The sequence below is a fragment of the Phyllostomus discolor genome, chromosome 10 (assembly GCF_004126475.2).
Source record: "Phyllostomus discolor isolate MPI-MPIP mPhyDis1 chromosome 10, mPhyDis1.pri.v3, whole genome shotgun sequence".
NCBI classification, from domain to species: domain Eukaryota; kingdom Metazoa; phylum Chordata; class Mammalia; order Chiroptera; family Phyllostomidae; genus Phyllostomus; species Phyllostomus discolor.
In genome coordinates, this window is record NC_040912.2 from 29,107,042 (window position 1) to 29,124,360 (window position 17,319).

Below are 17,319 nucleotides of genomic sequence, written 5' to 3' on the forward strand. Positions count from 1 at the left end.
TGACTCACTGCATTTTGGGACAACATTTTACAGCATTGGACAGTTCTACTCACCCAAAAGTCCTTTCTTATTTTGAACTTATATTTGCCTCCTGTGATTTCTGTTTACCAAGGAGATATTAAAGATGGTGAAGTAAGAAAAAAATGGGAGCATTGACCACGTGACAGCAGGCCACCGTGGAAGCCAAAGAGAGGCTGTGTGTCTGAGGCATACAGGAAATAAGCACAGGAAGCTGTTCTATTTTCTCCTCCTAAAATTGAATTTTCACTCTCTGATGGTGTGCAGGGTGGCAGTGTTTTAAGACTGGGGTGTTCTCTTATCCAGTCAGCAGGGGGAGCCCTGAACTTGAAGTGCCGCAGGGAGAGAAGGGCCATCCACTCTGCACAGTGGTTTGTAAGTAGGTGCTCTTATCCTGCCTGGCATTAATAGATTCCAATTACAAAAAATATTTCTTTTTTTCCATGCTGTTTACAGTTAATTAAGACACTGGACACCAAGAACAAGGCTGCACTAGGAAAACATACTCACCATAGTGGCCAAGTGCATTCTGTGTTTATGAATTTTTTTAAATATGTAGTGAATCGCAGCTTTAAGGATATCTTTCTAGAATCCATTAGGATTGTTAATTCTGGTCAAAATGATTTTTATATCTTGGGCTCAGAATAATAGCTCTGCTCTGCTTGGAAGCAGTTGGATGAGGAGATGACATTTGGTTCTATGAGGTGATTTGAGGGTCCCTGAAAAACATGTCCCAATTTTTGTCCTTTGACCCTTTTATGGTGACAGGAATTGCAATCCTTTTTATGTTAAAAGTTCTTTTTAAATATATATATATAACTAAATTATGCATATTTTACCCAAAAGAACCAACTCATGAATCGATCTCCCTTATTAAGTTGGTTCTTATTTGGAAAGGCTCTGGGCAGGTGCACGTTGATTGTGCGAGTGCAAGGCTGGCTCACCAAGTATCTGCACTGCCCTGTTACAGGATCAGACAGAGGCCCCATGGCAGGGAAGTGAGAGAATGAGAGACAAACCCCTTCAATCAGGGCTGGTGCTGGTTGGTTCTCCCAGGTCTTAGGCCAGGAGAAACAGCATATTCAGAGAAAATACTCAAGTCATAGCTCAGAAAAGTCCAGAGTTTAATGAAGTGGGTAATACTTTTTTAGGTTAGTAGCTCATAACATTATTATTTTTTTTTTTGGTCATGGACTTCTTGGAATGTCTGAAGAAAGTTGTGAGTCCTTTTCCAAGAAAAATGCACATATGCACAACACTTAACACTCTATCTCAGGACTTTGTTGATGTTCCGCCCTCCCCAGAAGTCCCTCACAAGTGGTCATTTAAGCAGCAGTCTCTAAAATAGGGGGTGGGGGGTACATGTGCCCCGGGTGTGTGCAAAATGATCCACTGGAGTATGGAATTTTCTATTGTATTTACTTTTTGCCTTGTGAAGTTTTTATCCCATGTAGGTTTTATAGTGTACATAGTGTGTTAGTACCATAGCACACACACAACATTTATATATAGATAGATCAACAAAATTAGTTGTAAGAGCTCACATTTTTACTGATAGGACAACACAACTCAAAACTGATAGACTACCAATTTAGAGAGTGGTATTAAATAAATTTAAATTATAGCCTCCTCTTTTCTTAAATTGGAGGACAGGGATAGAACTAATCAAGAGGTGACTATCAGTGGCTGGGAATTTTTGACCTTATGATGACAAGTAACATCCATCCACACTTCACTTAGGGCTTTCACACCTGTCCCATTCGATCCTCCCGCTGTGAGATAGGTACAGTAGGCATGCTAAGGGAAATCTCTGAGAGCAGGTATGTCAACCAAATTCTCAGATACCTTACAACACTTTCCAAGGGCCCTTGGCTAGCCAGCGGTGGAGATGGTGCCCATAACATTGGCTGCTGACCACAAATTATGTGCTTGTTTCACTGAACCGCAGGGATAAGTCAATCATAACGGGCTGTCTATGGCCCCTTTGCTGCAGTTACTGGTGCTCCCTGAGGACACTGAGTTGTCGAATCCCTGGCTGACCCAGGCGCCAGGATAGAAAACATATTTTAGCTACTTGATCAGAGGGCCAGGAAGCTGAGCTAACAATTCAGCATTAGCTCCCTCCTGTTGGTACTGTAATACCAACATATTTCAAAACAGATAGAGGGCTCTGGAAGGGTTTAGATGCATCTATGTACTAAAAAGATTTATAATGGGCTATTAAATGGGAGTTTTGAGGCTGGCTTCACGGGAAGTGCCAACCACTCTTTCTCTCAAATTTCCCCCGGTGCCACTGTCAAAGGCAAAGTACTCATCTAGATGAATTGTTGTTCTGACCCAAAATGACATTTCCAACTTTTCTTATATATAATCCAATTTCTGAACTTCCTTTTCAGTGATATTAAGTGGAATAGCATAAAAAAGACTTTTGGCATTAACGATAACAAATGTGTTCCACATTGCTCAGGTGTCTCTGCTCTTTGCCAGTGCATTAGCTGTATTGATTTTAGAATTTTAAATGACTCTTTTACCAGATTTGATTAATATCTCCTCCTTTCTTCTGGCTACCTTGCTCCTTCCCTTTCTCAGGCATGATCTTCCACAGCACACTGGCACAACTTAGAGACCCTTGGTTCACATAACCAAGGGTCAGGAGAGGTTGTGAAGAGGGTGTCTCAGGCCTGGTGATTAGCCCCTAAAGGGGGGGATGGCCATGTAAGGATGAAGCTTTCAGTACATTGCCCAGGCCCTGGGAACACTCCCAGGGTACCCCCTGGCTTGGTAAGCACTAGACTTCTGATACGTGGCTTCCAGAAGAAAAGCATTTAGCCAGACAGAGGGCTTGAAGTTGAAATGAGGTCTCTGGCAAGAGCTAGCTAGCTCCATCCAAATACCACTGTTGCTGCACAAGGCTCAGGCCAATTTCCTGAGCTTCCTTCACATTAATCAATAGTGTCCTCTGCCATCCTCAGAGAACGCCTTGTTTAAAATTGTGCACACGCATTATTTTATTCTCTCTGCTACAGAACTGTGAGGTCCCTGCGGATGCTGCTGCCCCTGAGGAGGTACAGCTTTGCACACCCCTCCCCAGGGTCCCCAGAGTGGTTGGGACGTGGTGAATGATGACTGTTTGGCTGGGGTTTTCCTTCTTTTTTAGAAAATGGGCGGGTGGGGATCGATGAACTGTTACCTGGAGCTTCCACTCCTCCACCAGGGTTGTTTTAATTTGTTGACTGCTTATTTCTTTTCATAATATTTTAAGAGTCAACTTGTTGTAAATGATAAAAGTGATATGACTACACTATACTTGGAAAATTTAGGCATGAGAATTATTCTTATTACCTACTCTAGCATTTTTATATGGGTTTTAATATATTTCTGAAAGTACACTTGAATATTATAGAGATTGTAACATTCCATTATAGGCATTTTTCTTTAGTTTAATCATCCTCACAAATGTAATTGGGGTACCAAAATGTATTTCACTATTTTTCGATTATTAGCTGTTAGATATACCATTGCTTATTCTCACTGGTGTATTTACTGGATGTACCATCACTTGTCTCTTCTTTGTTACCTACCGGATATACAGTTATTCACTTATCTATTTTCTCTCAGTCTCATACCAAAGATCAAGTGGCTTAAGAAGTCTACCCATTCAGATTCAGTTTGACAAATGTTATTATTATGGTCTTTTAGTGCAGTGTTTGTCTCATAGTTGGTATTCAATAAATGTTGGTTTTCTTCCTTCTTATCTCTCTCCCCTCTTCGTACAAACCTTATGGTTGTGTATTGTACTATGAGCTTGGGGGCATAGCATATGTTTAATCCCAAGATTTCTAACTGGTTATCATGTAAGTTCACCTTGGCTATTGTTAATGACTAATATATGGGGAGTTACTAGTATTCTGATCTCAGAGGTTTAATTTTCTTTATATTGTTTGGTCAAGTATATTGATTCAGTCTTACCAGACATAGAGTATGACAGCTATAAGATTGTGGAAATCACCATAACCAAAGGTTTTCCAATTACTGCACATCAGAATTTTGCAAGGTGCTCTTAGAACACCGATTCCTTGCAGGACTGACTTTGGTGGATGAGGACTGAGGTTCTGCATTTTACTCAACATCACAGCATTTGGTTCAGGTAGCAGAAGTACCATCATTTGAAGTTATAATTTGGTTTGTAGACCTTGCTAACTTCTTAGAGTTAATGTTAGATTTCCATCATGTTCAGTCTTTTGCCTTTAAAACTAATTGAATCTTGAGATGACTTATAACAGGAGGCAAATATTACAATCACAATTATGTTCTGCAACAGGAAATAAGCTCTAAATGAATCTTAACATTTTACTTGACACATCACTGTATTTAAGTGTATTGAAGATGTCACAGAAAGGTACAGGGAAGGAAAAGGAAATTGATTTGGCAGGTAGGTGTTCATGGTACTGTTACCCACAACTGTCTATGCTGATTGACAGCACACACATTACCTCTTTACAGGCATTGCACTCATTTGCATCAGATTTAAGTGTATGTCATTTTTACTGAATATTTGCAACTGTTTTAGTTAATAGGATTAATTGTGCATAGACCAAGTTTCAGCCACTGTTTCAAAGTGCTTAATGGAGAATAAACTAAAAGATTCTACGGCTCCCTGCTTGGAACTTTGGTCAACAATGCCATGTTGCTTAGGAATTATGCATTTTGAGTCAGAGAAGGCGTCTCCCCCACGTTATAGATACAGAAACTGAAACTCAGAAAGGCAGCGTGCTCAAGGTCAGTCAAAAGGAGCAGACTCAGCATTGGCACTCTGGTCTCTTGGGTCCTTGTTCTCTACTCTTTCTACCAAACCAAGTCTCTCATTTTGCACAGTCTCTCTAATGGGAAACACTTGGTCTAATGGCTGGTAGAGATGGCATAATCTATATTCATACTGCAAAGGGCATCAAAACAAGGAATTTTACTCAATATTTTCTTTTGGAAAACCAAACATGCTTTATTTCATTTTTTCACAATTTATTTAAACATCTCACATATACAAAATAGGTACAATTTAATTTTCCTGCTTGTCTGAGAAACAAGGCTTCTTTGGAACCATGGGAGAGGATGAAAATGAGACTGGCAGAGAACAAATGCTGAATTTAAAGAAGACGGCAATGTTGGGCAAAGGATCTGCATACTTTATTCAGGGATAAGATGTAAAATACTGATGCAAAATCAAATGAAAAAAAAACAATACAATTCAATAGAGAGGAGGATCTCTCTTCAAATTCTTCTAGCACCATCAACATTCTTCAAGTATCTGAAATACTATTAATTAGCACCTTTGTATTTTGAACAAAACAAAATAAGTACCTCAGCTCATGTCTGTCTGGTTCAGCACCTAATGGAATGGGTCACACTCACAGGAAAGTGTTTTGAGGTAGTTTAAACCATTGGAAGTTTGGGTTTTAAACTTCCCTCTGTGGAAGATATTCAAAAGCCACAAGTGGTGCAAATGTTCATGGTTTTTATTTTTCAATTTTTATTTTGGTTTTCTTACAGAGGTTGACATTTTCCACAACAGGTGTAAGAGTGTTGGAAAAAATTCCAAATCTTTTGGGGAGGGGAAAAGGGAGAGGGAATTAATTAAACCATATTGCACAATGCTCTGATCACCCTTCTCTTTTGCCCAAAATTTAAGCAAGTAGATGTGCAGAAGAAATGGAAAGATTCAGCTTTTAGTTAAAAAGAAGAAAAAGAAATGGCAAAGAGAGAAAGTTTTTTTTAGATTTCCTTTCTTTTAATTTAGGTTGAGTTCATTTATTTGAAACAGACTGGGCCAATGTCCAAACTGAATTCTTGGTCAGCACCACCGATGTCCAAAATTGCAATATCAAGGAAAGGCAGGCGAGATGGCTTGTTTGTTTTGTACTCAATGATTGTCTTTCCCCATTCATTTGTCTTTTTCTGTTTAAAAAAGAGAAGAAGAAATATACATAAAGCATCACTATTTTGGAATCTAACATCATCTGAACCTTAGATATTGTAAGAACTGCTCTTTGGCTTATGTCATTCTAAAGACATGTGTCCTGGATCCGCAAGTTCATCTTTGAAAGCGCAGCATCGAGGGTATCTTTAGGGGGAGAGGCTTCCTACCAGTATCATTAAAAAGATTATTGCAATACATGTTCCAAGTGATTTATAGCTACATTATCATTTTCAGAATGTGTACATATGTGTGTCTGATGGGGGGGGAGAGTTGGAGGGTATGCTGGATTGCTACCAGTGCGTTGAAATTTTCCTTCCATTTATAGCATGTGGTAGAGAAAGCATGAAGAAAAATTAAAGGTAGCCCATACTAATAAGTAAAATAAAATACATGTAATCATAAACTACAGCTTGGGTCCTTTTAACCTCAAGTAATTTTAAGTTATGGCCACCTATTACTATTTAAGAAGAGAAATGAAACTAATATAAAAGAAAAAGGGCTGTTAAATGAAAAACAACTAATATATGGACAGTATACATTTTAGTATTTTAGAAGGCAAGATCTGATAAGAATACTCTGAATTTACCACCTGAATTTAAATAAATCCATTCATGAAACAAGATTGGATAAGTTAGGTCACTCACTTATCTGTTCATTAACTGGTCTAAACTAGGACATGCCACCCCCAAGTAAGTGCTATTTCCATATTTCACCATTACTTACAGAGCAGCCGTCTACAAGAACACTGTAAGTGAACCTGCTGTTGCCCTCAGAAACAAGTTCAACATCATTGGAACCTTGCAGGATGACAGACTTTTTCAGGTTGCCAGTTTCATCATCCATGTATGCAATGCTGTTCTTGCAGTGGTAGGTGATGTTTTGAGAGGCATGGTTGGCCAGCAGGCGCATGAAGGCAAGCTGGGTAGCCATTTCCTTTGTAGTTACTCCTTCAACATTATATTCAAACTACAGAGAATAAGATAGGCATTGCAGTTAAGTGGAGAAGAACTTAGATACTGAGTCAAATGAAAAGAAAAAATCTGGTATAGGGCAAAATGATGGAGTCAGATCTGAACCTTAAGAAGAGGGTGCTTTTAAAAGAAACAAAATTCACTTGCCTTTGAAGTATTAGTTACCTAGAGGGGACATAGGAATGACCAGGCTGAGGCAAGGTCATCTCAAAAAGATACCTTTTCCAGGTAAGCCTTTTTGTGTGTATTTCTTATTTAGAATAAAGAAAGTAAGGAGATAGGAAATTTGGACCTATTTCTTTCCTTGTAATTCCCACCAGTAGGCATTCAATAAAGTTGGTGAGAAAGTTGACTAAACATTTAGAAAAGCTCATGTTCTGAAAATACATATGCATGGCAATACTCCTTCATGCTGATGACATTAGTCAGCTTCTCCAGTGATTATCAGTTAAGTCAAATTTGAATAATAACTTTGAGTTTTATGGATATGTCCAATCAACCCATCTTTAAAGTATAATCCAGTATAGAACCAGAACCCATTAAAAGAGCAGGTTCTTTTAATAAGCCTATTTAGATAAAGGATTAAAAAACCAACAATCCTAACAAAATATTGCCTATTAAGGGAGGGAATGTTTGTAGGATTCCTCCTCACCTGGGTACCACCATTGATAGTTTCTCCCAACCAGACGTGCTTCTTGGTCTTGGAACTTCTATACCAGTTCTTGGCTGGGATGTTTTCAGGTTGAGCCCGGATGCAGGTTTCACCAGTAGAGAAATCACAGTATACTTTGATAGCATCCATAGTGCATCCTTGGTTAGGGTCAATCCAGTAGTAACCTTTTATGAAAACAAGATCCCAACCATAAAAACCTCTCATTGAGTAGACTGTAAGTTCTAATAATTCCTAGTCAATGATTTTGATTCTTGTAAGTATCATTTTTGATTGCAGTGTTGTATTATCTACACCACATTTAACAGGCAGAAGGAGAGGATTACACAGAATTTTGAAGATTACACAATTCCTCCTTCCCTCTCCATGAAAAATCAAATCAGAGTATATATTAACATGAAAAGGGAAATATATATATGCATATATATATATTAAGAGAAGTTTGAAAATGGATAATGGCTGGGAGAAAAAAATGCTTCATTAATTGTGTATGCTTCACATAGTGAAGATTTTACCCAAAAACTTTTCACTCCAACTGTCAGGGGGAACTGATTTTGAAAAGCCCAATTTATGAGACAGGTCAGACCAGCCTGGACATCTTGACCTACCACTGCTCCACTCTGGGTGGCTGAGTCTCAAGTCACGGCATGTGCGAGCTGGGTTCTTCCTAGAGCCTTCAGGAGTAAGAAGGGTCTCAATCTGGTTGTTGAGAGATTTCAGAGTAGCATCAACTTCATAATCCTTGGGTCTGAGAGAAGGTGGTGAACGAGGCTGGTCAGCTCGGTAGAAGTCTCCATCAAAACCGAAGTCATAACCACCACCACTTATGCCGGGAGGCCCAGGGGGGCCAGGGGGACCAGGAGGGCCCTGCAAAGGTGAAAGTGAGAAAGAGGAAGCTTTGTATTTGGTGACACTGGGAGACATCAATGACAGCAGGTCTTCAGATGGGCATCACACAAAAGCATGTTTTAATAAGTAAAAAAGGATCAAGCTTCTATAAATAAAAAGCTTGCTCCCAGGCATACTTGCAGGGATGGGCTTAAGCAACTCATTATATAGAGAGAAGCCATGTTTACATATTGTAGAAAGCATGAGGAAGCAGGGGACCACTTTAATGTATTGCCATGATTCTCTTGGTTTAGTCTGAAGAAAACATTCCTTAGGTCAGTGATGCTCTTTATTCGTTCCCCAAATAATACTTACAGCAGGGCCTTGGCTACCCTGAGAGCCACGAAGGCCAGCAGGTCCAACTGTTCCAGGATGTCCGCTGCGACCATCTTTGCCGGGAGGGCCACTAGGACCAGCAGGGCCCTAGGGAAGAAGGACTGTGTGAACCAGAGAAAGTCTCATAAGGGAGAAGAGGCTGGGGGCTCACCGCCTGCTATAGGCTCTATCTCAGAGGCAAGCATCTTTGGGGCCCACCTACCCTAGGGCCAGCAGGACCCACGGGGCCAGAAGCACCTTGGTCGCCGTGATGACCCTTCAAAGAGAAAACAGGAAAATTACATTTTCAGAACGTGTGTCAAAAAGTAGATTTTTAAAAATTGAATGGAAAACTTCATTTTCAATAACTCTGGATTGAGAAAATTGGAACTGTAAAATGGGGCTCTTTTGTCCCATTATGTCTATTATATTCAATTATGTTTTTTCCTGCAAGCTACTTCAGCAATGCAGTATTAGTCATTCCTCTAATTATATTTATTTTAAATGGGGTTGAAGGACATTGTTACCAGGAGATTTTAATATATATGTATATTTTTTATCTCCCTTAACCCTCACCTTTTCTTGTTGAGATGAAATAGCATTATCTCCAAGAAATGAAGTTAGTCAGAAAATGGGAAATGAATAAGATATAGGACATTGTGGAACAATAGCAGTGAAAATCTGAGGAAGATCATTTTGAGTTGAAGACCTTTAAGATCTGCATATATGCTGGGTGTCCACATTTTACTTACAGCAAGACCAGGAAGACCTTGTAATCCATTATGTCCCTTTAAGCCAGGAAGACCTCTGGGACCCTTATCACCAGGCTCTCCCTTATCACCTCGAATGCCTTGTGGGCCCTGCAAAGAAAGAGAAGGACATATAGGATGTTTACCTTTTTAGACAAGTGATATTTTCTTTTCAACAAATACTGTGTAACCTGTTTACAAAGGTAACCCAAGACATGCAAAGGTCTAAAAGTCATGTGCAGGCTACTCTCCTCTTGATCTGCTTTAGCTGAGCTGTCTCTAATGTTGGCTAGATCTTCTTGATTATCTGATACAAACAGGCAGAAGAGATTTGACATAGAAGAGATTTAAAAGCTATTTTTAGCAGTTCTCAATGTGGACTAAATAGTTAAAAATATATCTATATAGTCTAGCCTATGTAATATTTATTTTTCTTAGTGGGCAGTGTAGACTACTCCTAAATGTTAATTTGTAAAAAAAAGTCATCATATACATACACTAGGACCTCTTGGACCAACAGGACCGGTGGGACCCACAGAACCAGCAGGACCCTGTGTATTGGAAGAGAAGAACATCAGTCATCAGTACAGCCAATCTCTTCCTCGCAGGTGCTCGCAAGTTCTCAAGTGTGGGTAAGTCAGAAGTGAAGCCAATAGGGATGACAACATTAAGGGACTTATATTTATGACTTACAGGTTCACCACGGTTTCCATGTTTGCCAGTGGGACCCACGGGGCCATGAGGACCAGGAGCACCCACAGCGCCAACGGGACCAGCGTTGCCAGGGTAACCACGTTCTCCCTACCAAAGGCAAAATGAAGCTTAGCATTAATCTGGCCTGTAGTTTAGTCAGTTTTAAATCAGAGGAAGATGAAGAGGTATACCAACCTTGTGTCCAGGTTGACCATCGCGGCCTGGGGGACCATCATTCCCAGGGTTCCCCTGTGAAGACACCATGCCGGTAAAGACACTGTGAGGCTCCGTAGCCCACAGCCCCCGTAGTTCAGCTGCTCTGCCTTCATCACTCCCAGAGCTCAATAATGAATCCCCTTTCAGACTGTTAAAAATAGGAACTTGCCAACCTAGATAATTTTAGAGGTGTTTTTAATATTTTGGCCAACTTTGGGGTATGCTTTTAAAGACCTATCCCCCATCCCAAGTTAATTTCTTCTTATTTTTAATACTAGGGGTGGTCAGGATTTGTAGATATTATAGAGAAACAGATACCACCTTTAGAAACTTGGAATAAGTGAACCTCAACTCAGGGTATAAAGTTGCCCACAATGAACTATCATCGCCAGGTGGTTTTTACAGACCAAGTGTTAGACTCACATCACGACCGGCTTCACCAGGGGCACCGTTGACTCCGGGATTACCCACACCACCAGAGGGACCGCGGGCCCCGGGTGGACCCGAAATGCCGAGGGGACCAGGTTCACCCTAAAAAGACAGAGAAGACAGAACAGTATTGCTGTCATTGGACAGAGTGCCAATCTCACCTTCCCAGAAAAAAAACAAGTCAGGAGTTTTCGGTTTGAAGAAAAAATGAAATTGAATAGGCCACAAAACGGTTAAGTACTGTCATTGGTATCATCCCCACCCTCCCCTTACACACTTTGGGTGGTCAGCTTTACACAGTTTTGGAATGTTCTCTGTATCAAGTGAGCCTAGTTTTATCCGATAGCCCAAGGAAATGAATTCCTAAAGTTGAGAGAGTTTTTGGAGATGAGATGGTTTCAGGTTGCTGTCACATATGAGGTTTAATGGAATGATTCAGAACCTGCAGAGTTTCGTTCTTCCTACAGGATAAATGATGCCAGCATTTCATATTGCAGAAGAGTAAATGCAATTAGGGCTTTATCATTCTTAAGCATGCAAAAGGACAAAAACCATTCTGCATAATGTTAACTGTGCCTATTGCGTGTGTCTAAGTAAGGTGACATGAAAGCTTCTCAGATAAGTGACATGTGATCTGTACAAAGACAATGCCATGAATAAAAAATCTTAAGTGGAGTTATTCAGTGATCAATCTGTCACATTTGAAATGGCAGCTTTCTAAATTCTTTATTGTGTTAATGAGAAGAATGGTGTCAGACACTCACCACTGCTCCAGAAGCACCTGGTAGACCACGTTCGCCTCGAGAGCCTGGGAGACCCAGGATACCAGGAGCACCAAGAATACCCTGAGGACCTGGGGTGCCAGGAGGTCCCTGAACAAGATGAAAAATACTGAGTGTTACGGGTAAAGACCATGGGTGATAACACAGGTTGGCTTGAGGATTGTGAAAATGAGCTGTGCTCAGTTTAAACAGAACTCCTATTGGCAGGTCATATCTTTGGGTGTCTTTTCTCTGGTGATGACGGTGAATTTCCATCTTGGCGTGTATATGTGTGTGCCTAGTTCCCTCTTGAGACCAATGGAGCAACATTTAAAAATATGTGGTTGAAATTAATGAAGCCATCTGGGATTATGGAATAGAATTTACACAGAATCTATGCCAGGAAGCAAATTTTGACTGTGGTGTCTAACTGAACCAGGCCTAACAAAGGCACGCTTCAGAGTAGCAATAATACCGGACAACGCAGGTATAAAGAACTGGTAGCTCACTGAGATCAGTTAATGTATAGTGGGATGACCACTGCCATGTGATTCTGTTCACATCCCCATACCAGCAAGGTGCTCTCAACTGCTTAAAGGGCTGTTTTGGTAAAATGGTGAGTTTTCTCACTTATTGCCATGCCCATCTAGTGCTTTAGAAGCATCTGCTGAAGCTATGACACCCCAATATCTGTTAGACAGATTTCCTGGCTCAACTGAGCTCTGCTTGAGAGCCTGTAGCACTGGTCAACAAACACATACTCTTTAATGATTTATGCAAGGGCTTGCCTTTCACTCAACACGAAGGATTAAGAAAGAGGAGTTAAGATCACTTACAGCAGCACCAGTCTCTCCAGAAGGACCCTTTTCACCAGTAAATCCAGGGGGGCCACCTGCACCTGTTTCTCCAGTTCGGCCAACTGGACCTTGGTCACCACGAGGCCCACGAATTCCTTCTTTACCAGCAGCACCAGTGGGACCAGGAGGGCCAGTGATACCCTGTGGGCAAATGTACAAGGTCATTCCATTTTTGTTCCTCATCATGGGCCTGGAAGAGAGCAGCTGAGGTTCTTGATGTTAAGATGCAGGGTGAAGCAACAAAATAGTATCCTGGCCATGTGGGGGAAAGGTTTAGACTTTTTAACATTCTTTCTTATAGAAAGAAGCAACTCCCATCTTCCTTCTCCTGCGGCTGTAACAGTGAACAGAGGCAGAAGCTGAGGCAAATGTCTGTGAGGGAAGCACGGCTGTAGCACCAGCAGCCTGGCTGATGGGAACTGTGTGAAGTTCCAAAAGTTCGCTGTAAATGAACGGGACTTTGGAGGACTCCAGCCATTTCTTTCTGAAGAAAACTGATACTGGCATTTTGTTCATAAATGAGGAATCACATATGCTCTCAACTAGCTTTAATTAAATGCCTACAGGGAATGAAGGTTTTTCTGTTATGAACCTATAAAAGGATTCCAAGAAATCAACATCTTCGCTATTTTCCCCCCCTGAAACCTTAACCGGAAGACTTAAGCCTTGGTAATTAATTAAATTCTCTTGAGTCCTGACAGGAGAGCCTGAATCTGAATTAAATTAGAGGCCAAACCACCTTTAAATTCAGGAAAAATTATACCTTAACTATGAAGGCAGAATGTTGGCCATAAAGGGTAATTAGATAAAGAACTACCTGATACGTGAGTAAAACTGTTCTGTTTTTTTTTTGTTTTAATTTTTAACAAAAAAACCCCCATGCCCCTAAAAGAAGACTTGTGTTCATATGAATAAAATCCTCCTAAACTGTTATTATAAAATATAACTTGTGAAGATTTTGCTTTAATGGCTCAGAAAAACTGATTTCAGACAGGGAAGGTAGTAGCTAAACCTCTGTAGCATATTTTTACAGAGTTTTCCACCGTCCCCCGGCAGAGGCCAGGCGAGAGCACGTGGAGACCCCCTGGGAAGTGATTTACTTACGGCGGGTCCAGGAGGGCCAGTGCGTCCGGCAGCACCAGGGAAACCAGTCATGCCCTGAGGACCAAGGACATTAAAATTCCATATTAAAAGTCTACAATCAACACCAACTTCAGAGATTTCAGTAAAAATGGAAATTTCTCCTCTGACAAATCTCTAAAACATATGACAAGGGATGGACGAAGGGGGAGGCGGTGGCAGTGTCACATGGAGTGTTATTTCATGAGGACCCCAAGACCCTCCATCTCTTCCATCTTCCTCGCTGGCGTGCCCCCAGTTGCATTAAAGTTCTGAGGATCCTTTTCAAAATGTTAACATATCTGATGATTGTGAGAGCAAGAAGTTGACACACTATGCCACATTGCCTGTCAATTGTCACACATTGATGTGTGTGTATTAATAACAATCTTAACCATTTGGCTGAGTGCTTGGGGAATGGACACTGAACAAGTAATTTTGTTTACAGAGTAAGATACTACAAAAGACCGAGTATTAATTGTTGTCTGGTGAAAGAAGGAAGGCATCAATGGAGGTCGTTCTTGGGGAGCTCTGGGTCTCTGGGGAGGGGGTGGGCTAGCACCGGGTGCCAAGGGAAAGGACCTGGTCAGGCAAAGGAAGGGAGGCATCAACTGGGAGATAAAGGGTACCAAACATGTTTTACCCATTTCACAACTCAACTACCAGGGCTTAATATTGGTCATTACTTCAAGTGAGGTGGTAGTAATATACATGACACTGGGATTAAGTTCACATCCCATGAACCTGACCTTAACTTCAATATCAGAACTTCTCTGAATGAGCTGACTCAAATCTCAAGCATCTCCTTATTTTAGTCCAAATGTACCAAAAAATTCCAAACTTTCAAGTTGTCCCTATTGGATTTTGAAGAAATAAAAGTTATTAGAGTCCATTTTAAATACTCACAGGGGGGCCACCATCACCTCGACCTCCAGCAGGACCAGGGGCACCATTTGGACCCTACATGGAAACAGACAAACAAAAAGATAGGGTTAAATCACAAAACAATTCTTACAAATGTCTTTCTTTTCTTCAAAGGGATCATTCCCACATCTACTAGAAGCAAATCCAGGAATTAAAAATAATTATCTGCATCAAATAAAATAATCTAAATGTTCTTGCCTCAATATTACCACCCTATGGGATTATTGAAAAGGTAAGGTAATACAATGAGATTTTTACAAATTGTAAAGCCAGTATACAAACATTAATTCTTATTTTTAGAATCATCTTCTATCTGGCATATTCCCTGGTGTGTACAGTAGGCACTTGATTGATGTATGTGGAATTAGAATATTTCGGGGGCAGCTACACAGCCCATATTGACCACCAGGGAATCCAACTTACAGATGGTCCAGCAGCTCCAGCGGGGCCTGTGGGGCCGACAGGACCGTTTTCACCCTTGGGCCCTCTGGTTCCTCTCTCTCCTTTAGCACCAGGTTGACCAGCAGCGCCCTGGTGGAAAGGAACAGTTTTATCATTCAGGTGTTCCAACTCACTCACTTGCCAACTTGGGATCTTTTCAGATTAACCTTCATTATATAATACTCACAGCAGGGCCAGCAAATCCATTGGGACCGGCGGGACCAACCTCTCCACGTTCACCCTAGGTGGGAGGAGGGATTTAAAAATGTCTTAACAATCTTAGGTTCATCAATTCTATAAGTTATGAGTATCCAAAATGACCCAGGTTTCTACTTACAGGGCTACCACGAGGACCGGCAGGACCAGCAGGACCAGCAGCGCCAGCCTCTCCCTGTGATGGGACAGAAGAGGAATTAGTTAATGTGCCTCCCACAAGTGCTCACGGAGGTGGAAGGAGAGTAGCAAGGGTACAGCTGTTCCTCCTCAGAGCCTGCAGTTGCATCGGGAGAGATAACTAATGTACCTCTCTCTCGCAGAGTAAAATGAAGTGGATTCTTACTCTGCTTAATGTTTGTATTCGTCTGGGAGGTTGAGTGGATTCGGTCATACACTTGCAAAACCTCTATGATCAGTGCCTACAATACTAGGAGGAGGACTTCATAATTTTTAGATTAACACAGGGCCGATCCATTTGCTGAAGTCTGTGCAATACAGTAAATAAGGTCTGTTTTCAGAGTTCGATATGAAATGAGCACACTATGTATTTTATTCATTTTTAAAAAACAATTGAAGTCTTTGAGAAGGCTCAGTGCGTTAGAATATTTTTAATGGGCACAGAGTGAGACTTTAAAACAAATCCTAGGGATTAAGCGTAGATCGGATAGCTGGCCTATCCATAGGAAAGGAAAGAGAACTTTAAACACAGTGTTTGTTTCTGGCTGCCCCGTCACAACCTGTAAGTTTTTAAATCAGTGGGTTTAAAACCAAGCTGTAAAAAAGAATTGCTGGGACTTTGGAGGCTAAGGCAGGTAGGGAATTTTAGATATTGCTATTGGCTCAGGGAGTTGCAGCTTAGTGGAAAATGCATGCTTACCCGGTCACCAGTGGCTCCAGAAGGACCGGGGGCACCCACAGCACCAGGAGCACCCTAGTACCAAAAAGGAAACAAGTCTTAGTAATAACACTCCCATACCATCAAAAGTGACCCTTGCTCTTCCCTCTCGTTGTGCTTAAACAGTGACTGAGCACTTTCACTGCACACTCTGGGGGCATATCACCAAAGCCTTTGATGCATTTCAGTTCTAATTACCAAGACTATGAGAAGCCACTCTCAGGAGGAGAGTACTGCAGTGGTAAAGGTTATGGAAGAGTGTAAAGCATGGGCAGATTAGGAATTGGGGAGATCTGAACTCTCTGCTGTTGTTGAATCCCCTGGAGAGCAGTGGGTAGCCTTGTTTGGAACTGTTAGCACTGTGTGATTCAGAGAAAGGACTGTTATGAACGTGCCACAGCGAGTTACCAGCTCTGAGAGAGAGTGAAGAAGGGACCAAGGTAGCTTATGGCCTGGAAGAGCCACGATGCGATGCCGACACTGTGGGTGTGGTTGTTACACCTCTCTGGGATTATCTTTGGCAGCTCTATGGCACTGACAGCTAATCTTGGGCGCTGCTCTTTGAGTGATAACTTTTTAAGACAAACATGTAAACAAACAGGATCTTGTTAGGGATTCTGGCTTCTTAAGATGTATTTTTTCCCCCTAAAGCACTATAATAACTTCAGAAATCCTGTAAAGTTCCATTAACCCCAGAGTTTTGGGGTTGTAGTTTTTACTTGGTACAGTTAACAATGAAGAAGATAGAAAATTCAGGCTATGATTTTTAAAGGAGAAAGTCCTGTTGAATTTTTCTTCTGGAACATGTAAAATATCATCAATCATAGATCCAGGAAGGCATGCAATACTCTTTTACTAGACTTGAATCCTTTTGTCAGTTCTATTTTGGAAAGCTTCTCCACTGAGTGAGAGGTCAAGAGGTAGAAAAGAGATCATCTAAGTACAAACAGACACAAACAAAAGTTTACTCACACGAGCACCGTCTCTGCCTGCGCTCCCAATTTCACCTCTGAGGCCAGTTTCACCCTGAAAATAAGAAGCAGGAGCAACTTTTTGTTTTCTGACCGAACTTTTTAGTCAGAAGTGTTTTCCCAGAACATGCTACAATACTTCAGTCATTTAAAGTCTTCAGTAACGCCTTGATTCTCTACCATTCTACAGGATGTTGAATGAGGAATTTCAA

General features: G+C 41.1%; 1 protein-coding gene across 1 annotated transcript in view; it reads right to left on the minus strand.

Annotated features, from left to right (window-relative positions):
• Positions 1 to 5,447: 5,447 nt before the first annotated feature.
• The window catches only part of COL1A2 (collagen type I alpha 2 chain), a 35,937-nt gene continuing 24,065 nt past the window's right edge, over positions 5,448 to 17,319 (minus strand). Inside the window, exons 33-52 of the mRNA XM_028525178.2 lie at positions 17,109 to 17,162; positions 16,119 to 16,172; positions 15,363 to 15,416; positions 15,213 to 15,266; positions 15,008 to 15,115; positions 14,567 to 14,620; positions 13,646 to 13,699; positions 12,521 to 12,682; positions 11,688 to 11,795; positions 10,918 to 11,025; positions 10,474 to 10,527; positions 10,279 to 10,386; positions 10,083 to 10,136; positions 9,589 to 9,696; positions 9,060 to 9,113; positions 8,837 to 8,944; positions 8,242 to 8,500; positions 7,616 to 7,800; positions 6,716 to 6,958; positions 5,448 to 5,970 (exon numbers count right to left, since the gene is read on the minus strand). Of these exons, the coding sequence (XP_028380979.1) occupies positions 5,824 to 5,970; positions 6,716 to 6,958; positions 7,616 to 7,800; positions 8,242 to 8,500; positions 8,837 to 8,944; positions 9,060 to 9,113; positions 9,589 to 9,696; positions 10,083 to 10,136; positions 10,279 to 10,386; positions 10,474 to 10,527; positions 10,918 to 11,025; positions 11,688 to 11,795; positions 12,521 to 12,682; positions 13,646 to 13,699; positions 14,567 to 14,620; positions 15,008 to 15,115; positions 15,213 to 15,266; positions 15,363 to 15,416; positions 16,119 to 16,172; positions 17,109 to 17,162 (2,130 nt within the window). The 3' untranslated portion in view covers positions 5,448 to 5,823. The remainder of the gene's footprint in view (positions 5,971 to 6,715; positions 6,959 to 7,615; positions 7,801 to 8,241; positions 8,501 to 8,836; positions 8,945 to 9,059; positions 9,114 to 9,588; positions 9,697 to 10,082; positions 10,137 to 10,278; positions 10,387 to 10,473; positions 10,528 to 10,917; positions 11,026 to 11,687; positions 11,796 to 12,520; positions 12,683 to 13,645; positions 13,700 to 14,566; positions 14,621 to 15,007; positions 15,116 to 15,212; positions 15,267 to 15,362; positions 15,417 to 16,118; positions 16,173 to 17,108; positions 17,163 to 17,319) is intronic.